This window comes from Hoplias malabaricus, chromosome Y, assembly GCF_029633855.1.
Source record: "Hoplias malabaricus isolate fHopMal1 chromosome Y, fHopMal1.hap1, whole genome shotgun sequence".
NCBI classification, from domain to species: Eukaryota; Metazoa; Chordata; class Actinopteri; order Characiformes; family Erythrinidae; genus Hoplias; species Hoplias malabaricus.
In genome coordinates, this window is record NC_089820.1 from 13047535 (window position 1) to 13075465 (window position 27931).

Here is a 27931-nt window from a genome sequence, read left to right on the forward strand (position 1 = left end):
TCAGATTCTTCTTACTAGCCTTTTTTTTACCATTATCATATAAAATAATACTAAATAGTGCTGGTTTATAGATCAGAACAAATCCCTTGCTGATTTTGCAGGTAGCTTGTCCATGTTTATTCTACTGAAAGAACATGATACTAGGTTTGTTCTTAGCCCTTAGCCTGCCTAAGCCAGGACAACATAGCCTGTTTTAGAAATACTGAAGCAAATGTTTTAGCTCACTTCACTGTAAACCCTAATGTTCAAAGTAATTAACTGGATTGAGTGATTCTAACTTCAAATACACTGAAATGTTGCACTCAATTTAACAATTATCTTTAAAAACTTCTTCTTATTTGGTTTGTGAAACTGTAAAGTTTTGATTTAGAAAATTTCTGTTTGTGGTTTTGAATTTATGAACTTCATTCATTCATTCATTATCTGTAACCGCTTATCCAATTCAGGGTCGTGGTGGGTCCAGAGCCTACCTGGAATCATTGGGCGCAAGGCGGGAATACACCCTGGAGGGGGCGCCAGTCCTTCACAGGGCAACACACACACATTCACTCACACCTACGGACACTTTTGAGTCGCCAATCCACCTGCAACGTGTGTTTTTGGACTGTGGGAGGAAACCGGAGCACCCGGAGAAAACCCACGCGGACACGGGGAGAACACAATTTATGAACTTAAAGATACTAATACTGATCGTCTTATTTTTATTTGAGTTGTACATGATATTCAGTCTACACTTCCAAAAAGCAATCTAATTATCAAGGCACAAAACATAAAGGAATAAATAAAATAAATGAAATATCTTTTTTAATCTAATTATTAATATTTTTTTCTGTCCATATGCTTGAAGTTGTCATGTGTATAAAATTAAGTAAGCCTTGTATGAAGAGTAAGACTTTTCCTTAACAAATTCTATTGTAAAAGCTTTAATTGTGTTTCCAACACTGAAACCTGAATATGTTAACATTATTATAGATATGTGGGTACATAAAATGAAGTGGAAGCCTGCCTTTTGATGGATGTGTAGTACTGGTTGATGAAGTCTGTAGCCAGTGGCAGTAGCTCTTCTTTGGTTTGAACGTCATCTGGTTTGCAAGTCTGGCTGGGTGTCATCACTGAGCCTATGCACACTCTCTCTGTGCAGATCGGCACCTACAGTGAATACACCAGTAACTTTTATACACTGCAGTTCACAGGTCCAGACAAAGTGGGCTGTAAGAACAAAGGAATTGAAGAGATATCCTAATACTTCCACCAGTGTCACCACTGTAAAGTGGAAGCATAAACCCACTCTGTGGAGCATAAACTTGTTTACACAGGGATAAAAGAAATGTAATTCTTCATCAAGTCGGAGTTGCACTTTCCCAACAAAATTAATTTAGAAATAGTAAATTTTTGTACATATTTGAAATTATTTGCTGGTAAAAATGACTTTAAACATAATCATCTGTTTGTTGAGCTGATTCTAATACTGTGACAATATTAAAAGTGTCTTCATCAGAGCTGAACTAAGAAGGAGTGGGGGGAAGAGAGACATGCAACTCGGTCATTGCCTTGAGCGAGCTCATATGGTCAGTGTAATAAGATTAGAGTTGAAGCGCACTGTCACTTTGGGTAGCCACTAATGCGGTCACTAGACAAGAGGCGAAGCGGTCGAGCTGGATGAGAGATTTTAACTACAGGCTGGACGGCACTGCTAAAAAGGGGACTGGATGAAAGGGTCATTCAAACTGGTGAAGCGTTCAAAGCCTCAGCCCACTGACCCGGGACTCCCACACAACCGGATGGTCAAGATTTTCCCTAGAAAACAAGACATGGACACAGGATGAGTCAAAACCCAGAGTGAAAAAAAAAAGATAAACTGAGACCCTGGACTTGTCTAATTCTGGAGCAGTAACTAACTTACTCCACTTTCTGCCTGATTAACAGACAAAATGGATGGCGCTTAGCATCAGCGAGTTAAAAATAAAACAAAAACACTTCTGTTCACTTCTGCACATCCGCTAGCCACTAGGCACCATCAATCCCGCCCCACAGCTGCCTCCTTCTTTCAAAAAGCTAGGGATGCAACCCAAAAAAAATCCTCTGTGTGTGATATATTATAAAGCATACGATCTGTAATTAGTGGTGATTAGCATGCAACGCCAGGCACTCATCATCAAATCGTGTCCAACCTCGTGTCAATTTGAGGAAACGGGGGATGATGTTTGTTAGAGTGTTTCTAGCCTCGCCGCATAACTTCAGGAAAACTACATCTAAATTTAAACTGCAGTTTGACACATGGACAGGAAAGAGACAGCTACATTTTAACCAAGAGTCAGTGGTGCATGGTAGACTGGATAAAATGACATCTCGGCAAAAATCATCTTAAACTCCATATTCAGTCCATATTTCTCATCCTCTTGTCATGTGATATTGGTAAGCATTTTAAATAACTGTTTATAGCTTATTTCTAGATAAAATAACTTTGTCGACCTACAGTCCTACATGAACTAACCTTAATTTACCAGAATTACATGCGTGGAGGAATTTCTAATAACAAACATTTAAAAAGGCTTAGGTGTAACTCTACATCTTCATTCAGCACACGAATCTATGAATATGTGATAAGTTCCTGCATTTAATTCCACCCAACCCTCCGGCATGCAGCTTGAAAGCCCCACCCCACAAGTCGACAGGAGTGGTTCCTTAGGAAGGAATGGTTCCTTGAAACCCTGGCAGTCTGAATCCACCATTTGGGGACTGTCTTTGAAACACTGCAGTTTTAAAACAGAAATACGCATCCATGAATATGACTGCTAATTTCTCTTCTCATGGTACGTCTTCCAGGAAATAAAAATTTGCCATATGGGCATAAGATTAAACCTTGACTTTCCTAGAGGTAGGCTTAAAACAAGTATTAACATCAAAAAGTATTTTAACAAAGGCAATAATCATGTAATATTCTTACAGTTGTATAATGGAATGGCTGATTCCCTGTTTGTTTTTTGTCTTTGCAACATTCAGTTCATGAAGGAAAGATTTGGGGTGACGAATTTTTATGGTTTGAATTATGTTTCAGTGTTATTAGTGAGAATGTGAATAATCCACTGAAGTCTTACCTTGCTGGAGTTTTGATGCAGAGTATCGTTGCATATCACTCCAGTCTCCCAGTTCTTTACCTTCATGAATCTGGGGCATTTGGTGGGACTTCCATTTTGTAAAGTCTTTGTTGGTGACACCCTGCCCTGTGATGGTGGCTGTGGAGAGAAAAACAAAAGTTTGCAACCATTGTTTACAAGACAGGCAAATTAAACATTCACAATGATACAATTTTATGAAATATAAAACGTAAATGCTTAAGAGTACATTTAAAGCATTTTGCCTAGTGTTTGTGGTCATTTTGTCTGTTTATTTTACTCTGTGATTAGAACCAGAATTTGGCTCCAGTGTTTTGAAAACTTCTACTAAGGACAACAGACATGGCTAAGTACAGTATTTTCTTGTATGACTTATTTGTAATCCGACAATCTTCAGTCATTATTCTGCCTCCTGTCACAACGGTAAAGGAAGGAAATGACATTCTCACAGGCCAAGGCAATCAAGACTATTAAGTAGTCACATAATTGAGCTCTGATTTTAGTTTCTCTAGGCGAGTGTGTAATGCCTATATTGACTAGCATTCAGACATGGACTCTAAATTGCTTTGGACTGAGGAGCTATGAAGAACTGGACTTGTTCGTTTTTTCAGAATTCAAAAGGAAATCAATCTGATGGCCATTAGACATCTTAAATGGTCCAGAAAGCAGTTGTGGCCTGGGCCCACAGTTACAGGCACCTTGGTGAGGGTGTAATTGAAGCGTTTTCCAAGGACATGAATAAAACTTCAATCACAGTCCATTGGAATCTCTTATCCTCCCATAGAATTGTAGAGGCTACTTCCAAAAAGCTCGAACAGGCTAGTGGTCTCAAAGGAACCACACACTGATTTTAAATAAAATAATAAATAGAGGTAAACAGAACTATGAAGTGCTAAGACTGTAAAAAAAAAAAGACTAAACAGTAAACACCTATAGTACAGACTGGTAAGATGCTCAAACTTTAGTGAATGAATAAAATATATGAACATTTTCCACGAACTTACAATGCAATCATTGGGAATGTTTTAGAGTACATATTGGAACCTCGCTGTGAGGATATGATGGCATGCAGCCTCAAGAATAAATTAGTTTGTTTAAAAATAACACACTACTTTGTTAGCTGTTAGTTTTAGAAGCTCAATGATGTTCCCAGCTTATGAGGATTTGTGATCTTCATAGCAACACTATAATATATATCTTTCATGCAAGGTCCCAATGGACACAGATATAAGGAATATATATATATATATATATATATATATATATATATATATATATATATATATATATATATATATATATATATATAAGGTGCAATCCTATAAGACAGAGGTCCTGAATATGGTCTCCTAAGAACTAAAGAAACATCACTGTGACGTTTTGGAGGTCCTGATGCCGAAGTCACCTATGCTCTCTGAACGTCAATTACAAATACACCTAGGCATTGTAAATCTGAACTAGCTAGTTGTATATCCATGTGATTTGTACTGAAGTGTTTCTCTAGCATCTCTATGAATCCCTGGTACCCACACTGGAGTAGGTTCTAGGTGGGTCTTCCTGGCTTTCACCTGATGTGTGCACAGCACTTTACTGGGCACTCCATCACATGAACTGAAAGACATTCTCCCGTGTGCACAGTAGAGGTTTCTGTGGTCAGAACCACAGAAAATATTCAGTTCACAAGAAGCTGGATTACACTACAATACACCTTTCTGACAGTGGCATATTGCTCTGTCTAGCCAGTAGCTTCAGCTCCCTCATATTTTATTCATTATGTTTGGGCCAGATAAGTGTCATCCCTGGTGCAGCTGGTCTATTGACATCAACAACCTTAGTCTACCCAAGTCTCTGGGACATGCAAGCAGCACACTGTACAATTCACCATGTTCCCATGATCCGGCATTCCCTGAAAGACACAATGCTTATTTTCTGAGGAGGAAAAGGGGCTGAAGCAGGGATAGGTTTCAAGTTGACTACCCACTAGCTTCTGCAACACTGATCTCTGACTTGATTCAAGAATCCTCCCTACTTTACAGTGATGCTCGGTATTTTTTCTGACATCAGATTATTTACAAAGTTAGACCATTTTTTGTATCATATGGTTGGTGGTCTTGAGGCTAGTGGCTTGGCAGATTTGAGCATTTTGCTGGATTTCTCAACTTCTTTGCTGATGTTGCAAGACATCAAATAATTTGTGTTTTGAAATACTTGGGTTTGTCTAATCTGTAAACAAATTTGGAGCCAATATTCAAAAAAGAGACACTAAAATCTGGACTTAGCATATCATTTCAATGGAGCGGACAGAGATGAGTAGCTCCTTAACACCTAGCCAGCTAATTTAATGAACATTAGCTATGTTAATTAAGGAGTGAACCCTGTTAAACTAACCTTAGCATGTTTTTTTAGCATGTCATTTAACCCACAATGAGCTATAGGAAAATCATTGTTGCAGAAAGTGCAGTGAGCAACTTTCTCATTATAATTCACACGGTTAACCAGGGACACTCTTGGAGTGAAATGTCTGATATGTTTTCTTTGCCATGGCGCTGTACGACACTAAGCTGATGGGCAGTGAATAGGGCTAGAGTTAGACTGTGGTGACCTGCCTACAGAGAAACTGCATAGGTCTGAAAAGCACAAGAACGACCAATCAATATGCTTTGTCACTCTCTCTGTATGCGTGTGTGAGAGAGACATTTTTGTCGCTCTCTCTCTTTTTTGCTCTTGCACATTTCCAATGTCATGTTCTCTGGAAAAAACACATGATTTGCAGAAGATTTTGTATAATTTGCAGGTGTCATGAAGCCCCTATAACATATGGAGTAGGGAAGGAGCTGTTTGAGACTCATCCAATATTTTGTGGTGTATCTCAGGCTGAAAGGCCCCATGCAAATTGAATCCTGATCTCTATGTGAAACAAATAAATGTAAAACCCAACTAAAAAAAACAATGAAACAACAGAATCTATGTAAAAGGACACGCTCCACTTGAAAGCTTAATAACTAGCTTTCAACCAAAACAATAATAATGCCGTCCTTTTGTGAAGCATGTTGCAATAGGTGCCACAGAGCCTATTAACAGTGCCAAGAGTGATACAATCACTTTTAAAGCAGTTAACACTGTTTTACAGAGACTCACAAATAAAACGCAATTCTGACACACATCATATGGCCGCACATTTGTAAACACCAGCTTGCCCAGTGTTTCTTCTGAAATCAGGGTTTTGGCTGTGGGAACTGCATTTACTCCTCTAAGAAAGCTTTGCTCTACTATAACATTGCTGTGAGGATTTTACTGAATTCAGCTACTCAAGAAATTTATAGTGGCGCTGGTGTTGGAGGATTAGGTTTGACACCATTCCAGCTCATCCCAAGTATACTAATAGCGCTAATTTCCACTGCATGGAACCTACACCACTGTACTCGACTCGGCTTGGCTCCTTTGCTTTCCCACTGGCCACATATGGTACCTGGTCCCTGGAACAAGGTAAGTTTTCAGTTCCAGCTCATTCAGGGTTCCAACCGTGCCGAGTAGGTAATAAATGGGGACATGTAAACCCTGCAGAGCACTGATTTGCCAGAGCCATGTCAATCAGCACCAAATGTAGAGCTCATTCAAATCCAGCTCAAACTTGCCATTTGTAAAATCTCTAAAGTTACAGCATTTGTCACATTCATTTTTATCGGACTCACAGTGGCAGCTTGTAACTTTACTTCAAAGTGTGGCCAACTTTACCGTTGGCTGGCGAAAATTTCCAGTGAAAGCCAAACATACAACAAAAAAACGATCTGTGAGAACTCGATCGCTGAGCCAGTCCAAAAAAAAAAAAACCAACATGTGAATGCACAGTGAGTAAATAGCACCTAACTTTACTGCCGTCGTTGGTGTGGTTTTCAAAGCCAGCGCGTCATGTTAGAGATGTTGTACAATGGCACTGGCTATATTTTGCAGGGAGCCCTGCCAGTGGAAAAGCGACAAGCTTTAAGCATGCCGAGCTGTGTCGAGTCGAGTCGTGTCGTGTAGAGCTGGAACCATGCCGTGGAAAAGCAACATAAATGGACCATCAGCTTTACACCCCGCAATCTGACAGGTGGCATTGTGCATATTGATCTAAGTCTCATTTACTAGTTATCTAGAGTGTCCCATTATTTAGCAACAGGTCTGGGTATTATAAATTATTATAGAAGACTTGTGGTTATTAGAGTACATAAAGGCTATTTGGAGGCAATTGTAAATCCATCTTAATGTAGTTATTGAAACAAATAGAGAAAGAAAAACAAATTGTGGTCAGACGAGTTCTGTGATGCTGTGCACGTTAATCTGGGATCGCAGGAGATGTGCCAGCAGCATAATTATGTTCCTGCATGCGGTGCTTCAAAGGCAGGTGCATCAGCAGCACTGGTTTAGTGGCAACTCGTTCAGAGTGCTTCCCACCACCCTGGCATGAGCGTACCTTATTAGCCATTAAATTATGCAGAATTGGAGCTTTCAGCTCAGAATACTCTCTAAATATAAGGAATATCTTGCCCCAGCAGACAGCATCATTATATTCAGGTAAGAGTCTCCTAACGCAGGTCTATCATACTAATTCCTCTGTATTCGTTTTTTTTTTTTTTTTTTTATATTTTCCCGTCTCAGTAATTAGAATGAAATATGTATTTTGTGTCTAACCATAAAAAAATCTTCCAGGAGAAAGATCAGGTACACTAGGGTCTCCTCAGATTTGATAATATAATTTCAGTAATAAATAAATAAAAAAAGTATTGATTTACAGCCTGGTTTACGTTACATGGAGCAGGTAAAGATTTCCTCAGAGACAAGGATAACATGGACTGTGAGGGTCAAACTGACTGGACGTGGCATTCCCTTTACTGTCTGTCAATCAGAATCCCCACTCTCTTTGAGACAAACATGGCACAACACTTCAACTCAAGCATCAAATATCTCTGTGATAAGCATTTTAATACCGTATGACACATAGAGCATTCTGTCATTCTCTCACCACCCCAGAGAAGATATATATGATTGTTAGTAAGTGTTTGCGTACCCTCCACACAATTTGAAGCTGGTGTAATTCATTTTGTAGAAAGCAGTGTAGAAGTGTAAGCCAGCTTTTGAAAAATGTAACCAAAAAAGTTCCAACCCCCACATTCAACCCTCCTTCCAAAAGCCACTCCCCTAAGCGCTTGATGAATGAATGAATGCATGCTTACCATATAGGCGCACTTTGTAGTTCTATAATTACAGACTAGTCCATCTGTTGCCCTGCATAATGATACTTGTACTGGTAGCCCCCTGTACTGGTAGCCCCCAGTACTGGTAGGGGGGGGATCAGAGCAACATGGAATACATTCTGTAACTACAAAGTGCACCTATATGATCATAACATTATGGCTGATTGGTGTTTGTGATGGCACCTGGATCATGTATGTATTAACTGATTTTAAAAATTACCAGCACAGGACACTTTTTAATAATTTTATTTTAATTAATATTAGATGACATAGTTATAACGAACATATCGTCACTGTCCATACAAAACCATATATCTCCATTTTTGAACACAGCAGCTTTCGTTCACGTTGTGTAAAAAATTTATATTCAATTTTGAATATTTCATACAGAATATTTCATTTAGTTTGAAAATTTAATTTCAATAGAATTGCTCCAAAATTAATTGGAATAAAATCTAATTACATTGACTTCCTTTTGTAGTTAAGAAGGTTCTTTCCTTCTCTTGTAAAGTTACCACTTTGGAGAAGCATGTTTTTGTTTGGACAGCAAAGATATTTATAATGATAATGATGAGTTAAATCCAGCAGAGCCACAAATTACCAACTGAGGGGCATTTCTCTCTCTCTCTCTCTCTCTCTCTCTCTCTCTCTCTCTATGATCCAATTCACTGACCTATACACTGCTCAGCTGTCAAGCTCTCAAAAGGGTTAATCACCCAGAGGCCCTGCAATATTCCAGAAAGAGAGAGAGTGAGAGAGCTAGAGAGAGAATTGCTACATCCCTCTCTCTCCCCCTATGGGACCACACAGCTGCACTCATTCATTTATTCCCTGTCTTGGACCGGCTCCCTCCATCCGGTTCCTTTCAGGGGACTAACACGTCACTGGTGGCTGAGTGGCAGTGCCATGTGCTGGGCTTGAGGGTGAGGCCTTATCACATACCAGCTGAGCTTCAGGTGAGAAGCTTTCACACACATTTCCAAGCCCTTTAACACACCCAGACACACACACACACACACTGGAAAACTGGATAAGTGCCTGCTCAGAAGGTGGTCATATGTATTCAGATCTGTATGGTCATAAGAAACCGCTTAGAGGAAAACTGCACTATGGCTGTAAGGACTAATTAGTAGTATTTTGATGTTATAAATATTAAGTACAGCATGGAACAAATGTCAGAAGCCATGATACATTTCATTCAATCATTTATGGATGTTACACGAGAGTACTGAATTTGTTTAAATAATTAGGGTTTGGAGGCAACAGGGTACATCCTGGAACATCCAGTGATGTTGAGGTCTGGGCTTTGAGAGGACCAAAGCCATTGCTCTTTGATTAATCGGTATCAACATTTATTGAGACCCACACTCTTCTAACATGGATAATTTTCACAGAAAGTTTTATTATAGAAAGACACATTAGGAGCTATGTTTAAGTCGCAGGATAGGGTGGTAGCTCTTAGTAAAATATTGTCCGTGTAAAAATGAATAATGCTCCAGACAGAAGTAAAGACAGAACCCAACATGTGTATGTAGTTGATAAAGGGGGTAACAAGTTCATTCATTTTATGTAACCGCTTCATTCTGTTCAAGTTTGTGCTAGGTCCAGAACCTACCCAGAATCATAAGGTAAGAACACACCCTAGAAAGGGTGCCAGTCCATCACAGATCATCACACAGTCACCCAGCCACTCACACACTCATAAACACTTTCACGCAGTCCACCCACCTGCTGTAGACTGTGGGTGGAAACCCACACAAACACAGTGACAATAGACCAAACTCCTCACAGACCTCATAGTAACCTGAGGCACAACTCACAACCACAGGTCTCTGGATGTCTGTGGCAGTGACATTACCTAGGAACACCATGCTACACAAAAACTGTCCTTGGACAAGAATCCTAATGCTGTGATAGGCTTCATTTGTAAAATTGTTAAAAACTAAAATTTACCCTTTTTAAGTCACCTACCAAATGCCGTAAATTTAAACAAAGAGCAACACAAAAACAATAGGTATGTGCTAAATATGGCAACAAACTAAAAGTGTACAATGGGACTGAGCGCTGAAGAGTATGTGTTTTCCTGCCGTTACCACAGGAGAGAAATAAACAAACTCACAGGGGAGCTTTATTCATTTACAGATGCTTGCACTTTACAGCGTAACACCATGTTACTTTCAGCCAGCACTGCTGAATGAGCCAGAGCAGGACCACAGTTATAAATATGTCAATGCCTCATTGTTAGTAGAGGTTTGTTCCTGGAATCACAATCTAGTTTTAGCATCTGAGTCATTTATTATGATCAGATAGACATATTTTTTAAAAGGTTTAGCAAGAGCAAAGTGCCTTTTAAATGCCCATTGAATTAAATGCTTTTTGTTGTAAAAACAACAAAAAAGCAAAAATAAATACGTTTGATATTTTTAAGCCCAACATTAATCTCAGCTCACACTCAGAACGTGGTTTTATTTACCTGCAGAATGTGTGCTAGGGGAAGATGTTTTTGTCAATTAAGTTATTAATATGATCTTTTTCTACCCTCATTATTCGTTTGATCAGCTCCCACTAAATTATGGGTGCATTCTGTAGTTCTAAATACTGTAGTAATTAATTTCTAAGTGGAGCTGAAAAAAATAAACAGTGAGTGTAGAAACAAGTCATTTTAAAGTTTTCACTGATCTGTATTCTTTATACTGTCAGTCTGCTTCAAGACCCTGTCTAGACAACTACTGAGTATTTAAACAAATAAACACCAGCCGGTGACCTGACCTGCCCTGACCTGCCCTGTACTGTATTAGCCACCAGCACCAAGTCACTTAACTCAAGATTAAAGGAGAGCAACACAAATACAAAACACTGAGCAGTGTAGAAAATGAGCACAGGATTTATCAAAAATAAAAAGGAGGAAAATAAAAATCAATCCCACAAATCTTGAAGCGCGTACAGCTCTATGACAACAGGCTGAAGCAGTGGTGAGCAACAGCCAATGAAAGCGCCAGAAAACGCTCAGAGAGTTTGCCTTGAGCAATCAAGACATAAACATGAGAGAGGGATATTGTTTAACAATCTGTGAATACTGATTAAGCACCTCAGCAGCGTCTAGCCTCAGAGTAAATAAAGACTGCTTTTTAGATTTACGATTCAGGAACTTAATTTCATAGATTATAGAACTCCTGGACAACAATTTCTTTTACAGACGCTATAAGGAACAAAGGAAATGGGAAATGTGTGATTCAAAAACACTAGTGTGTAGAAAATATACAAATATATATATATAAAATATCACATAATGTAAGAATACAGTACCAAATATAATCTTTCCCTATCATTTACGATCATATACCATATATATTATATTTCATATCATATCAAATCAAATCATAAAGAATATAGAAGAGCTGGTTATATGACTATGGCAAAGGACAGGTTTAAAAAATATAACAGAATTTTGTTCCCTTCTTTTTTTTTTCAGTGTAAGCAAGTTTCTCACACTCCCCTTTGACAGGTAATAGACACATTTATTCCGCTTGGGTATAAGATGGTAGTGTGTGTTGGTGTGGTCTTTTTTACTTTGTATTAGAACTTCCGGTGAGACAGCAGATCCCTTGATAAAGATTACAACCACACTGATAAAAAAAACGCACAAACATGCACATTTTTTTCTGGACTCTGAATTCAGTGAGTGTTGAAGTTGAGTCCTGCGGTGTTCAGATGGAGATAAAACAGACGGAGGGAGGAGACAGTGTGGAAAATCGAACGAGTTGCCGCTGTTTTTAACGCTGGTGGTACAGCTAAATTAACCTATTTACCAGCTTCAAATCTGAATTTTCATTTCCACCTTAACACATCGCTTCTTTCACACAGTGAGACCTGGAAGCAAAGAAAGTCATTAATTTGACCGCTGTGACTGAGTAAAGTTAGTCGGCGCTTCTAGTACTAAATACATCAGTTTTTCCCCTTCCACATTAAATGTGATTTTAGGAGGCAGATGTTTGCTTGTTATTCTTAATTTTCATATTCAAACTAATATTTCCACCTTAAAAAGGTCTATTTACAAGGATAAAACTGATGTTATTCGCCAGCCTCTAATCTGAAGGTCTTATTTCTCATTTTCATTGTTGTCTGGATTTTGCACCCTTAAAGTAAAGTACCACACATATGTCTGTACTTTACCAAGCTACAGGAAATTCTAACACAAAGATGGAGGAAACAAACTGTTGAAAGTGGGGTTTGGCAAAATAAGGTGAATAGGGCATGTCACAAACAAGACATTTGACTTTGTAAAGTCATGTAGTGTCCATATGGCATGATATGGCAATAAAGGTCAAAGCCTGGCCTGCATTCTTTTACCTGAACAGTAACCTTTGATTTAGCTGCAAAAGACAATTATGCACATACTGTATGTGGTGAAAACATATTTTATTTTTTACCTTGTCACTCTCTGAGTACGGGTTGTTGAGCACCGTAGGCATGTTGTCCTTCCTCCAGAGGTCGTCGAACACTCTGTCGTTATCAGCGGCCAGCTGGGTATTCCCTCCTATTCCCACACCAAGGTCCCTGAAAGTCACAGACACAGATCACCACTCAACATCTGCCTACAGAAGCACCCTCCACTAATGCATAAATATATTCACACATACACAAAGCACACACTGAAAAACTGAAAGGTCCAAACAATGGTAACCAAATAATATTCATTTGAACACAGAGCCTGTATAATCTCTTCAGTAAATGATGAAATGAAATTGTACAGTCTGGAGCAGCTGCCCAGGGTCACTATTCTCAGTGTCAGCTAGAGCCCCACCCCTGCCCCAAACACATACACAATCACACCAGATATGGGAAGTAAAGCAGTGGATCTGTATTGTCTGGAGTAAAGGATTGCCATCCAGTATAATCCAGAGCTAATCAACAGACTTCAGAACCTGACCTCACTAATGAAATCAGACTTCACAGCAGTGTACCAACACCAAAAATAAAGGCAGTTAAAGGGGCTAAACACTCCTATTAATACCCTGGATTTCAGAAAATGTATATAAAACAAAGTATATCATTCAATATCTGTAACCGTTTATCCAGTTCACGGTGGAATCATTGAATCATCAGTTCCTACCTTGAATCATTGAGCACAAGGCGGGAATACACCCTGGAGGGGGCACCAGTCCTTCACAGGGCAACACACACTTACACATTCACTCACTCACACCTACGGACACTTTTGAGTTGCCAATCCACCTACCAATATGTGTTTTAGGACTGTGGGCAGAAACAGGAGCACCCGGAGGAAACCCACGCGGACACTGGGAGAACACACCAACTCCTCACAGACAGTCACCCGGAGCGGGAATCAAACCCACAACCTCCAGGTCCCTGGAGCCGTGTGGCTGCAACACCATGCCGTCCCAAAGGATTTCAGAAATGTATTAACTAGATCTACATTCATGTTGGACACAAGGGCTTCTCTTACTTTTTGTAATGAAGTAATACTACAGCAGTTCACAGTGCTTTTTAATGCCTAAACTTATGAGTGAAAAAAATCACCTAAACGGGAACGCCAAGGTAAACACAAAAGGAGCTAAACACAAAAGTCTTACTTCTTTTTCCAAAAGCATTGGTAATCCAAACAAAGCAACTGCGGCTGAAAAAAAACTATGCTTGCTCAGGTTTTTCATAAATGTTTATTGAGTCTAAAACTAATGTGTGTTCAGTAAAAATAATAAGTGCTTCTCCTAATGTCAGTTTGAATGAAGGCAAGATAAAGTAAATCACTGTGTACACAAACACTTTCACTGTAAATACATCACACTTTCTTTCCCAGCATCACACTGCATGATGGGAATCGTAGTGGCACATACAGCGAGAAAGTGATAGGAGTGAGTAAATGTGTGTGTGTGTGTGTGTGTAATGTGGGAGTGGTTTGTGATGGTGATGAATGGGTTGGTGACATTTCTTTTCATCCAGATTGAACACTGTCAGCATTTCTGTGGGAAGCCAATTTACACTTGAATTAGAAACTTAAGCATAGCTGCAAACCTAATATTTTAACCCTTAGATATCAGAGATATCATCAGCCATTACAAAAACAAGAGCTTCTTGTCACTAGACCTTACACAAATCACCTGATCACAATAAACTGCCAGTCATTTATATAATGGGAGTGTTTCCATCTGTTCGGTTGAGGCAAATGTACATGAATAAAATAGAGCTCTCAATACTAACACGTGGGAATTAAATGCATTGTTTCATATTGGACTGAGGCAGTTAACATGATTTTAACTTTTTTTCCCGTCCATTCAGTTCTACTAATACATCTGTTAGAGCCAACTTCATTTGAATTTAAATCAAGCTCCATAGCCAACTTCTCTTCATGCCAAGTTATTGGTAGCTCATTAGAAAAAAGCAAAACAACTGCAACTATTTGAGAATTTGAATAACAACCGCAAGCTCAGTTCACATCAAAATAATTAGTATGAAATGGTTGAATTCCTAAGTAGCTCTATGCAACTTAACGAGCCAGTGTCGGAGTCCCTGAAGAAGCTCTCCTCATGCCTTGTTCATACTGGAGGATAAGGACACATCCACTTGCACTTTTTACTTGCCGCATTGGTCTCTACATGTTGGCGTTCCTCTGTTGTTATGTAAATACACACACAACGGAACATTCAATCAGAAGAACAATTAGCTGAAGCTAGGTTTTACAGAGACTGTTAAGAAGTCAGAGAGCTGATTAGCCAATCTGGGCCCTTCTACAATTATACACAATGTGCCTAACAGACAATAGCATTTCAAATTTCAATTATTTATTTGCTATATTTCATCAGCTAATATTTCATTATCATATAAGGCATAATTCTCACTCCTACTTTTTATGGAAACAAAGAAAACTTCTGTGGGAATATTCTCTTACCATCCATAACAAAGTTTTGCATGTTTTATATATTTAATTGCTTAAATAACAATAATTATGCATTACATAAGCTGACTATAATGCAATTATCACTGATCATGTCGATTAAATGTAGATGTAAATGTAAATGGATTGTATAAGACACTAATTAGTTTTTCGTTTGATTGAAATAATGATTCAATGTAAATGACTTTTGGAACAAAGTGCACTTGGGGCTACAATTACACCTGAGACACTCTGTACCAAATAGAAGTGTGGTGTATTTAGTGAATGTTAATGTTGTTTGTTATAGAATTAAACAATTATTTGCTTACATAATTAATTACAAATTTACATCAAAATAAATACCTTGTAGTTCCCATAGCAATAACAACTCGCTGTAAGAAGTTCTGAATGATTGTGTGTGAAGATATGTGTTTGGGGACTTCCTTATTGTGTCAAAAATCATGTCCCTCTATCTTAAATCAGTGCATTTGTAGGTGAGTTAAGATTAGGGTAAGCATTTGGAGTCTATAGTTATGCTTCAGTTTAGGGTAAGTCTCCACGAAATCATATGACGTCAATCACTTTAATGTCTCCTGAAACCATGGAGACAAGACTGTGTGTGTGTGTGTGTGTGTGTGTGTGTGTGTGTGTGCGTGTGGTAAATGTAAACTGTAAGCGCTGCTGTCATTGTGGATGAGGACTGAACACACAATGAGCTTCAAGAAACTTGAATAAACACAGAACAGAAGTGTGCACTAATCTGATTCACAGCTTTTACACTTACACCTCCCACACACACTTACTGTTTATCTCTCCCTCTATCTCTCACTCTCTCTTTCTCTCTCTCTCTCACCCATTCTCTCACTTTCCTTCTCACACTCTCCCTCTGTCTATCCCCCTTTTCCACCACCATATCTGTGTTCTCTCATTTTTCCTTTCTCTTCTATTCCTTCTTTCTCCTTCTTTCTTTTGCAGTTAAAGTATCCCTCTCTCTTTCTCTTGTTCACATTTGATCTTTCTTTAACTCCCTTACTCTGTCTTTTTCTACCCACTTGCCTTTTCTTTCAGCCTCTCTATTCTTTCTTTCACTGTTCTCTTTCTCTTATCTCTCATTCCACTTTTCAGTCTCTCTCTCTCTCTATCTATCTATCTATCTATCTATCTATCTATCTATCTATCTATCTATCTCCTGTATATTTTTATGAGAGGTCTCTTAAGTGTTTGAACGAATGCAGTATGAAACATTTCAGCTTTGTAAAATAAAAGGCCATGGATCTTGTGTAAAACCACTGTGATTAGCCTCTGTAATAAATCAAAGAGGTTACAAGATGTTTTTTGTCCTTTACACAAGGCCTCAGGCAGGGCAGCCAATCAGTACAAGGTCATTTACATGTATCATTAAGACATAGTAAGAAAAGACAGAATTCTTATTTGATTCAATATGAGAATCCACTTCAATAAATAAAGGAGGAGATCAAATGGAGATTTTGAACTAAACTGCAGTTCAATAAACCGATGGGATTCTTTAACAGCTGTGCAAGGCCTGGCAAAGTGTCTGCGCCAGATAAACAGCACTTCAAGTGTTCACTTTTGGGGAGAATCTCAAACTGGTTTCTCACTTCAGATCTGAACATATCCATAGGTGTGTGTTTCCATCCTGCTGCTGTGAGAACTCAACACTGTGGGTCTGAAAGGATGTGGAGCTGTGAAGAAGCTATTACTGGGAAATTGAACTAGAGTGGACTTGCCACCCCAGACCCAGTCTGTGTATGTTTTTCAGTTCCATTGTCTGAACATTCATTCATTCATTCATTCATTCATTCATTCATTCATTGTCTGAAGCTGCTTATCCAGTTCAGGGTCACGGTGTGTCCATAGGCTACCCGGAATCACTGGGTGTAAGGTGGCAACACACCCTGGAGGGGGCACCAGTCCTTCACAGGGTAATTGTCTGAACATTTGAAAAATTTGTCTAAAAGTTAATGTTTCATTTTTATTTTTATTTTTATTTTTATTTTTTCAAAAAATGGGGTATCATTCATTTGACAAACTTTCACATTTTTTATTTCAATTTTCTCCTCACAATCTGAAATGAAAAAAGACTCTTTACTGACACTGCTCTGTGTGTCTCTGTATAATGTTGGCTCTTGATGAATAAGATGTTATTTGATACTTGCAATTTGTTTAGTGGAAAGTGTGGGTCCTACTTTCATAATGTGACACAGAAATTGGATATGAGTAAAGGGTGATTTTTTTTCCTGAAATTCAGATTTTGAGGAGCAGGAAAAATGAGAAAATTTGAAAAACTAAAAAATTCAATTTTCTGTCTTTGTACCTAGCCTCAATCAGTCAGAAAATCGACTGATAAACTTCACGCAGACTGAGCCCAGCCCCCAATATCACTGATCAGAACTGAATATATTGTTATTATAATTAACTCATGACATCTAGGAGCACATTTTTAGGAGCTGATATATTTTGATACTGGTAAAAAAAATATTCACTAAGACACTAAGAGTCCATTTGCAACATTCAAGTTTATTCCTGCAGAGTTGGTCTGGCTTCATTTTGCTCTGTGTAGGAGTTAATTAAGTGCTGGTAATTTTACTCTGTACATCCTCAAAATGTTCTGACGATGCTTTCTGCCAAAATAAAGTTAGAGTTGGAGTTATTTAAGCTCATAAACAGATACGTAACTTCTCATCTTATCTAATCGTTCACTTCCTGCACTTTTAGACAAGGCACAGGGAGTGAAAGGTGTTCACCAAACACCTCCATTACTTTAGATCTGCTCTGCCTTATCAAACACCAGCTCTATTCTTGTCCTCCAAAATGGAGGGTGCATGTGTATGCACTCCCTTATCAGAACGATTGTTTATCTCCAAAACTATTCTGTCTCGATTCCTGCTGTTTTCCAGGAAGCTTGTGACTCATACCCTGGGGACAAGGATAAGAAAGCTCTGGGAATTGATGCCTTCAGACACGAGTGAATTTTGAGGTAAATACGCTTCAAATCAGATTCCTATCTCCATCCCCCAACTATTAGGCTAATTGACTAATCCACATCAGGTACAAGGTAACAAGATCATCCAGAGGAAATGAACGCAATCTGGCCATATTTCCTATAAAGCACTAAACAGATTTATAGTCTCCAAATATGGTCCGGTTAATCACTGAATATTCATCTGGCGCAGCGGGCACAGACAGTGCAGCTATTCATCTGGCTCTGTCTGTTTCATTATTGCCAAAACCCCACGTTGCAAAGGTCTGCATGGGGGGATTAATAACCATATGCTAATCACAGGGTTCCATGTGTTAACTGAAAGAGTGTTAAGTTTACCACTGCAAGAGGTAAAGCTTTAATATAGCAGCAATATATTTTTACTTACAATAAAGCAGCATTAGGAGTCTTGCCCATGGACTTTTTATGTATAGTGTAATGTTCCTTCCTGAGCTGGGAATCAGATCATAAAATATCATGCAGAGGGCAGCAGTGGTGCCCCTGATATAATGTAATATTATTTTATTATTTATTATTTATTTATTATTATTTATTATGATAAGATTTATCTTACAAGACTGATTCATTAAAGTCTCCACTGATTGCCAAGTAATAAACTTATCATTGCAGCCAACCATTACTAATTTACACTCTCAGAAAAAAAGCTATTTATCTGAGCACTAAGAGTATATTTTGCTCAAAAACAAAACAAACAAAAACTAAAACAAATATCATTATTACAGTAAGTAGTGATATATTCTGTTTTAATGTGTTGGTTTAACCTGTGGCGGCACGGTGGCGCAGCAGGTAGTGCCGCAGTCACACAGCTCCAGGGGCCTGGAGGTTGTGGATTCGATTCCCGCTCCGGGTGACTGTCTGTGAGGAGTTGGTGTGTTCTCCCCGTGTCCGCGTGGGTTTCCTCCGGGTGCTCCGGTTCCCTCCCACAGTCCAAAAACACACGTTGCAGGTGGATTGGCGACTCGAAAGTGTCTGTAGGTGTAAGTGTGTGTGTCTGTGTTGCTCTGTGAAGGACTGGCGTCCCCTCCAGGGTGTATTCCCGCCTTGCGCCCGATGATTCCAGGTAGGCTCTGGACCCCCCGCAACCCCCGGTTACAGATAATGGATGGATGGATGGATGGTTTAACCTGTTCCAAATCTCCTCATGTCAAGTATTAGCTGAGGTTTTCATCCAATACCTAGTTTTACTTGTTAATGATTACTTCATTATGTTAAGTCAAGGAGAATATCTGGAAAAAAGTTACTCTCACCATCTCATAACACATCTACTACTTTTTAGAAAACAATCCTGTTACTAAGTTTATTTACATTTTATTTACATTTTTATACCCATTGCAATTATAAATTATGTTCTACAAGCAAGATTAAATAGTTGTAATAACTGTACTACATACAGCCAGATAATACAGCAGACACCTTATATCTTCACCAACAAACAAACTGGAATTAGAAACAAACAGAACACAGTGCAGTAAATGACTGTGACTGGAACAAAACAATAATCATGCGAAGTAAGTACCTTCAAATCAAAACTAGCTTAAACACTCTACTCATCTTACTCTAAAAGATGCCTTCACTTTCAGGTACATCTCCACAGCCCCCTCTCACCTCTCCACCTGCACTTCCACGTCCTTCTTCTCGAGGCCCCTCTGTTCTCCATTCACCTCCCTCTTGTTGTTGTTTTTGATCAGCTTCAGGACAGGCTCGATCTCCTTCAACAGGTCGTTCCCATCATCCACTCCATTCAGCAGCAGACCCGGGTGACCCCCGCCCCCCTCCCTCAGTAGGCTGTCTTGGCCGATGAGGGGGCTCTTGGTGTCCTTGGCCTCTTTTCTGGGCGTGCAGGTGGACGACAGGTTCTCAATGGCCCTCAGCTCCTTGGTCTGAGTGTTGGGCTGCAGGGGTGAACAGCGTTCGCAGGGTTTAGACAGGGGTTTGGTGACCCGCACCGTCCTGGGCCGGCCATCCCCACTCAGGGTGGTCTCCAGGTGGGTGGTGAAGCCCTCAGGCCCCCTCAGGATCAACACTGCATGGCTCTCTGGAGAGACATTCTTCAGAGTCTCCAGTGCTCTCTCATAGCTCATGTCCACCAGTGGCTTGTTGTTCACGGCCAGGACTATGTCGCCTACCTGGACTAGACCACACTCTTCAGCAGCCCCTCCCCGGATCAGGTCTGAGATGATGACGGGGGGCTTACACACCCGCTGCTTCACCAGAAAGCCCAGACCACCCACCTTGCGCTTGAAGAGGCGCACAGAGATGATGTTGGGCTGAAGTTGACACACATTCGGCTCAGGGTCCGTCATGGCTTTGACGTCAGTTGTGTGCACAATATAACAGCTCTGAAAAAACACACAGAAGAAACGCATGAAGACAAGCTGGGAGGTCAGAGAGGTCAGGATCTTCAGTGTAAAGAATATACATTTTAATTGATGCTATTCAATTTCACATGGTTTATTGGGTTTACTCAAAGGATGAATTAATGAAAGATCGTTACACTTATATATCACTTCTAGATACTTAGGAACAATAGGGAGTCAATGCCCCCCAGTACACACCATCCACCTGGACGATGCGATGGCAGCTGATCCACACCTATACCCTCATCATCAGCTGTTAGACACAGAGGAGATGAGACCAGTTTACTTCAAGATAGGGATGACTAGGTTGATTACAAAGAGTGACCACAGTAGCAAGTTTTGCTTGACATTTGGTTAGCACACCTACTCATTCTGAAGAAATGTCCCTGGTTCTTTTATGACCTCAGATATTCAGGCCCTTGGTTTTTCATCTAACCTGAAGGTCAGTGTGGTTTATTCAGTGCAGTGACAGGGACAGTGGGATTCACACAGAGCACAGTGAGAGCACTTCCAGCAGCCACCCAAGCATTTCCTTGGAGGTCTCTCGACTAAATACTGGCCAGCTCTAAACCTGCTTACACTCTCAGAAAAACAGTCACTGTGCTGGGACACTCAAGGGTACATTTTCAGTGCTTTTACATTTATAGGGAACATAACTGTACAATATTCTATATTAAATTTAGATGTTTAAGTTACATTTATGTCTCATTTACTCTCCTGCACTTAATTTGTAATCAGTTAAATAATGTATGCTTACAAATATTTATTACTCTATCTGGGGAAGAGGATGAAATGTAACTTTAAGGAACACAACTTGACTCTAAAACCACATTTGTAACTTTTAAAGGTATGTTGACACTACATTAAGTGACGGTAATTTACATGTTCAGTACCTTTTTTAAGAGAGTTTTGACTGGCATGGCTTGGATTGGCATATACAGGTGTTCAAATGGCTGCTGGCAAATTTGAATGAAGCAAGGCAAATTGAATGAAACAGTGCAAAGCAACCTTTAATCAGCAATATTTTATGGTTTGCAATATTTACATTATCTTTCCTATTTTTGATAACAAGGAGTGGAGCACTGTTTAAAAAAAATACAAAGTTGTAATTTGATGAATTTAGGACAGAGTTTGCCTTTCATGAAACTGATATTTTCATTTTATTAATGGTTTAATAAAATACTTTAAATTTAAGTTTATTGATATTTACATTTAATGTTTTAAATCTGTAACAAGGGTCACACCTCAGTTATAAAACCAGGTCTTTACAGAAACATCATTTAAAAAAAATAAAACAAAAATATGCAGCACCCTTGCACACTAGTGTTATAGCAGAGGTATTATTCCTATTACATGGTAAAGACTTTGTTGTTATTGATTAATAAAGCTTGAAATGAATAAATACATATTAAGCCTGCAGTTTAAGATTCAATTTCTCACTCTCTGATCTAACAGCCTAACATTTTCAACGGAATTAGTCTGGCTTTGTAAAAATGATTAAGAAGGATCCTGCCATGCCTGAGAAATTAAGAAACACTTTCATTAGGAGGCTTTTGGATCTATTTATATGGGTAAATGATAGACTTATAGTCAAGACGAATTTCTTTAGGTAGCTAAGTGACTTACTGTGAAAAATATGGAGAAATACATTACAGAAATACAGACACAGCTGTACTGTAGTGAACACATGCAAGCACTGTGGCTTGTAAATCATTCAGAAGGAAGGTACACAAAAACTGCCACTTATTATGAGATCTATACGGTACAAAAAAAAATCCCAGGAATGGGTGTCAGTTTTGGTGACAGTCCCGCTCCCTTAAGAGTGTCACCACTCAGTCAAATCTAAACTGCCACAATGTCCCAAGCTTATCTCAATAGAATAAGACATAGAACTGCTGTGACAATTTTGCCCCCAACATTTTGGAAGTTAGGACATTCAACAATAAACAGCCCACGCTCAACATGCTCTCGGGGCTTTTAATCATTCGCTAGGCTCCAAGACATTTGACCCATTGACCTGATGTGACATTGATATGCATGTCATTCATGGCAAAGCAATTTAAGTGAAAAATGTTGTGAAGCAATCTGGCAACCACACTGCAGGAATTATTCAAAACAGCCTTCAACCTGCCAGCAGGAGTGAGATTCAGCACCACGGACAGCGGCTTCACTGTTAAACCCTCCCCTTTTCACTCAGGGCTAGAGCACTAAAAGAGACCACAATGGAACATAGAACTATTACTTCACAGCAATGCTATACAGGGTTATGTCCCTTAAACAAAGAAAAAAAATTCTTAAGAAGAAATGATTACCACATTATTTTAAAGTCTGCTACATAACAGTTACTCAGTTATTATCAAAAAATTGTTAATGCCCAGAAAATGTTAATATACCATTTATGGGCAAGATTCAAATTGTGGTATAACTGTATTTATATTAAGTGCTCATGAAAGTCTTCTGTAAATTATTAAAGTAATAGCCATGAGACTTTTTCCCATTTTAACCATATCTCATCGGTCGATAAAAAAAATCATGTATTGCTATTCACTATGGCATTACCCGCTGCTAAAAATGTATTAAAATGATGCCATTACATTTTAAAGATCTTAACAAAAAGATATGCGATAACCGTTTAGAAAACCTTCCGATTATTTGCATGTTCTTAAACATTCCTCATATTTTAAAAAACAGTTATCATTCCCAAGTCTAAGTACTCCATTTGTAAATCATTGTTTTTGCAATGTTGTCGGTTCACATTTTCCTGCCTTTTTAGCCTGTAGCACTTCATTGAATTGCTTCATGAACTGCCATTCATGCTGAGGTTATAAAGTGTCTTCCAGCAAGGTCAGTTTTTCAGTCATTTTCTCAAAACCAGTAATAAAAGCTGTTCTGAATTTGGACTGATTTTCCATAAACCCATAAAAATATAAGGAATTGATAATAAATTAAATCCCATATATGAAAGACATGGATAGTTAGAAAGTTCTTCATATTTTTTTCTGTAGAATTGCTCAAAGAACCATTTAAATTTTTTAAAACTTCAGATTCTCAAGCTGAATTATGGGAAATACTGTGCTGAAATAATAGGTTCAGTTTCTCTGTTAGTCCAAATGAATACAAACACTGAAAGAGTGCATTCTGTAACGTAGGTGTAACATATGTATTTGTTCATTCAGCTCGGACCTTCATTGATTGACATATGCCTTCATTCCTGACTCAGGTCCTTCGAAGCAAGGCTGCTGTCATCCAACCCCTCCCCCCTTTGCTCTACTACAGTGCAAGCCCCCAACAGAACTGAAACAGAACAGCACGCCCGTAAGACCGATTTCCATTCAAAAGATAGAAGCGGATTCTCCCCATGAGATATTCAACATTCCAACAGTGCTCAAATCGCAGTAACACTCAAAACAAAAGCCCATGACAATACAGACTGATCAGGAGAAGAATACACAGCTCATTTTGACATCTTATTGTAGTGACTTCCGATGTGATGCAAATGAGCACAAATGAACTGCAAAAATATTATGAGGAGACAATTATTCTCTTCTTATTCATTGCCATGATTACGTCACTGAAATTTTAAAGGATTCAGTGATAAGTCACAGCCTTGAAATTCAGCTCACGAAGCAACAAAGCTTTGTTTTAGTGGGAAACACCAGCTGTGTGTGCACCGCTGGACAGTGGTCTTGCTCTTCTTTAATGCAACAAGTTCCCATCAATAATAGCCTACGTGGTGATAATTATAGAAGTGAATTGGTGTTATATTGTTGCAAAAACTGATTTCCTTACATTAATTGTACTGAATGTTATTCAATAAAGTAGAACCAGCTATAGGCTATAAACACAGCAAAAATGCAGTCTAATGAAAACCAGGACATGCAGCTTTTGAGATTAAGCCTAAGTCTAAATAGCACTTTAAACCCTTTTAAATAACCACAAGACACCTGCAGGTCAAAGGTTCGCATTCTCACTTTTACAACTATATCAGTTTACACAGAATTACAAAAACATTGATTATTATAGAGTAATAACAATGAAACTATTTAGTAATTATATTGTAATTACAAAAACGTAGTATGTATATAATTAAATTATAAACCTCCAGTAGTTCTTAGTATTGGCAATGAATTATCACCACCCTAGCTGAAAAAAACTGCACAGTGCTGACTTCTCATTAACACGGGTCATTTCTGTCCAGCTGGAGTTTAAACTCTGTAGGTGTTGATTCAGTGCTATGTAAGATTTGTAAGGACTACTGTAGGTGTGAGTTTCACACTAGACATGGCACCAACGTGTGTGTAAAGAATAAATGAGCAGCGTAAGAGCTGTACGTTGCTTCATGAGCCCCCCGTAGTTGGTGAAGTGGGCGCGCAACAGGAAAGCGCACGCACACCAGTTGCTCAGCGGAGGACGCACAAATAAACGCACGCGCTTATGTACACATACACACATGCACGCACGCGCATCAGACTGCCAACACATGCAGTGTCACAAAGCACGTTAGAAAGAAACAAAGTGAAGAACAAATAAAAACAATGGGAAAGAAATAATTTATCTCACCGTCTGTCTCGCGCTTGCTTCACTTCTCTCCCCCTGCTCTCGCGCTGTCGGAATTTCTGCTCTGGCTTCTGTTTCTGGATTTGTCCAAAGTCGCGTGCCACTCGCCCCCCACCCCTTCACACACTCCTGGTGCCTACTGTGGATCTACCGTGAGCTGCTCGGGACCGTGGCGCACGGGAGCCAGTTTTTATTGCCGCGCGCACCGCTGCCTCCTTCAAATGAGGGTGGGGAGGGGGTGGAGGCGGAGCGCGTGCGTGCGAGTGCTTGCGTGCGCGCGTGCACGTGTGTGTGTGTGTGTGTGTGTGGGGGGGGGGGGGGGCATGTTTGTTTGTGTGTGTATGTGTGTGTTTTGGGGTGGCGGTATTTCAGAATCAGAATGTAGAGATGAATGAAGTGTATCACATTTATTATGTCTGCCTATATTTTTTTCTAGAATTTGGTATCTGTGGTATTTGGGTTAGGAACAGGACCATTGTAAGGCACATGATTATATTCATTCATTCATTCATGGTCTAACTGCTTTTCCAGTTCAGGGTCACGGTGGACCCAGAGCCTCCCCGGAATCCATGAGAGCAAGGCAGGAACACACCCTGGAGGGGGCGCCAGTCCTTCGCAAAGCGACACACACACATATGGATACTTTTGAGTCGCCAATCCACCTATGTGTGTTTTTGGAACATGGAGGAGCACCTCACGGAGATATTGAGAACACACTAAACTCCTCATAGACAGAGACCTGCAGTGACACTGTGCTGCCCTGTAATTGGGGTCAATTTACTACTGACCTCTCTCTCTCACACACACACACAATGTTTCTGTGAGGATATTTTCATTCAGTGACGTGAAAACACACACACACACACACACACACACACACACAGAGCCGTGTGGCCTGCTGGCCCGGCCATGTCATTATGTCAATCACTTCCGACTTGAGTGCTGCCATCTGCCTCCCTAATGAAACCATCTCTCTCTCTCTCTCTCTCTCTCTCTCTCTCTCTCGCTCTCTCTCTCTCTCTCTCTCTCTCTCTCTCTCTGTATCTTTGTTTCCTTCTCTTTCTTTCTTTGACTTTTTCCCCTCTGTTTCTTACCTCAGATTTCCCTCTTCCTCTTTGTGAAGATTCAAGAAGTAGCTATATTTACATGACTGTTATTTAGTGCCCTGCTCTCTCCCTCTCCCTTACACTGCCCTCCTCTCTCTTTCTCCTGTCTTTCTCTTTCTCGTGTCTCTCTTTCCCTCTCTCCCTCTTTCAACCACACATAAACATAAAGTCATAGTCATGCAAAGCTGTGTATGTGGTGAGCCATGACATGGATGAACATAGAGAGAGAGAGAGAGAGAGAGAGAGAGAGAGAGAGAGAGAAACTGGGGGGAGGGGTCAAAGGGGTGGAGAGAGAGAGAAAATGAAAACAGCAAAAAAAAAAAAGTCACTGAGTGATTTTCCTGATGTTTACATGTAACAGCAGCTTATGATTTAATCATCACTTTTTTAGTGTAATAGTTCAGTTGTGACCAAAATACATACCAGTTGTGTCTGAATTCTATCATCGGTTACCATGGAAACGACTCATTATGAGATTTGTTTTTATTTTCTCTTCTTATTTTTTGTCCTACAGAAGAAATATTTACAATGTTTTTATTAAGTTCATTAAATTAATATTTTTATAATCGTTAAGTTCATCCATCACCATGGTGACCAGCTTTAAAGCCACTGGGCTCAACACAGCTCAAATAGATGCGATTGGTTCAAGTTGTTCCTGATACTCGTCCAATTAGGACATTTATTTATTTATCAGCTGAGTTCTATTCTTAAACCTCTTTTAAAAATCACCCCATGTGCCCTCTTAATGGACATGACCAAAGGTTCCTGGACCAGCCTGGACACAGGCTCCTCCAACATCTATTACTCTTCTGGGAAGGCTTATCCCAAGATACGATGGAGACACTTCTATATATTCAGTCATAAGGCTGGGTACGCGAGAACACCATTCCATACTAAGGGTATGAAATGAGCTCCATCAGAGTGCACAGAGAATTCACTGTTCCACAGCCCAATTCTGGAGGGTTTGTACACTTCTAGTCCACACTTGGCACTGACACGGGGACCCCAGTCATTTCGTGCAGTTGCTTCACAGTATCCTATTGCATTTCATGCTCTTCAGTAAGTCCACATTGGGGGCATCAGTGAAGAGTGAATGTGAGATAAAATGGAAAGATATAGAGTACGGTGTAGTCAAAGATGAATCTCTGGGGTCTGTTTCCACAGATTTCCACAGAGCTGAATGTCCAGAGTGGTCAGATGAGTTAGATAAATAAAAACATATTTTTCAGTCCTTTTCTTCCTTAAATTAATATTTTCCACCATCCTTTATTTTGTTCTTTGTACAGAGCAATTTTGAAGATGCCATTTTGGTTTTGGACATGATGTTAGCCTACACACTTAAAAAATGTAGTTCTACAAGGGTTCTTTGGTAAGGAAAATGGTTCTATATAGAATATGTTAATCTGTTAATAAGCAATAAGTCATGACAACATATTTTTGTCATTTACCTTAACTTAACGGTGGTGCAGCAGGTAGTGTCGCAGTCACACAGCTCCAGGGGCCTGGAGGTTGTGGGTTCGATTCCCGCTCCGGGTGACTGTCTGTGAGGAGTTGGTGTGTTCCTCCGGGTGCTCCGGTTTCCTCCCACAGTCCAAAAACACACGTTGCAGGTGGATTGGCGACTAGTAGGTGTGAGTGAATGTGTGT

The 27931-nt window shown here is 39.5% G+C and overlaps 1 protein-coding gene across 1 annotated transcript in view; it reads right to left on the reverse strand.

Moving 5' to 3' along the window:
- LOC136678325 (nitric oxide synthase 1-like) overlaps positions 1–25304 on the reverse strand; it is a 68953-nt gene extending 43649 nt beyond the window's left edge. The window contains exons 1-5 of the mRNA XM_066656342.1: positions 25182–25304; positions 19870–20603; positions 12781–12907; positions 3099–3236; positions 1007–1149 (exon numbers count right to left, since the gene is read on the reverse strand). Coding sequence (XP_066512439.1) covers positions 1007–1149; positions 3099–3236; positions 12781–12907; positions 19870–20567 — 1106 coding nt within the window. The 5' untranslated portion in view covers positions 20568–20603; positions 25182–25304. The remainder of the gene's footprint in view (positions 1–1006; positions 1150–3098; positions 3237–12780; positions 12908–19869; positions 20604–25181) is intronic.
- Between the last annotated feature and the right edge of the window lie 2627 nt (positions 25305–27931).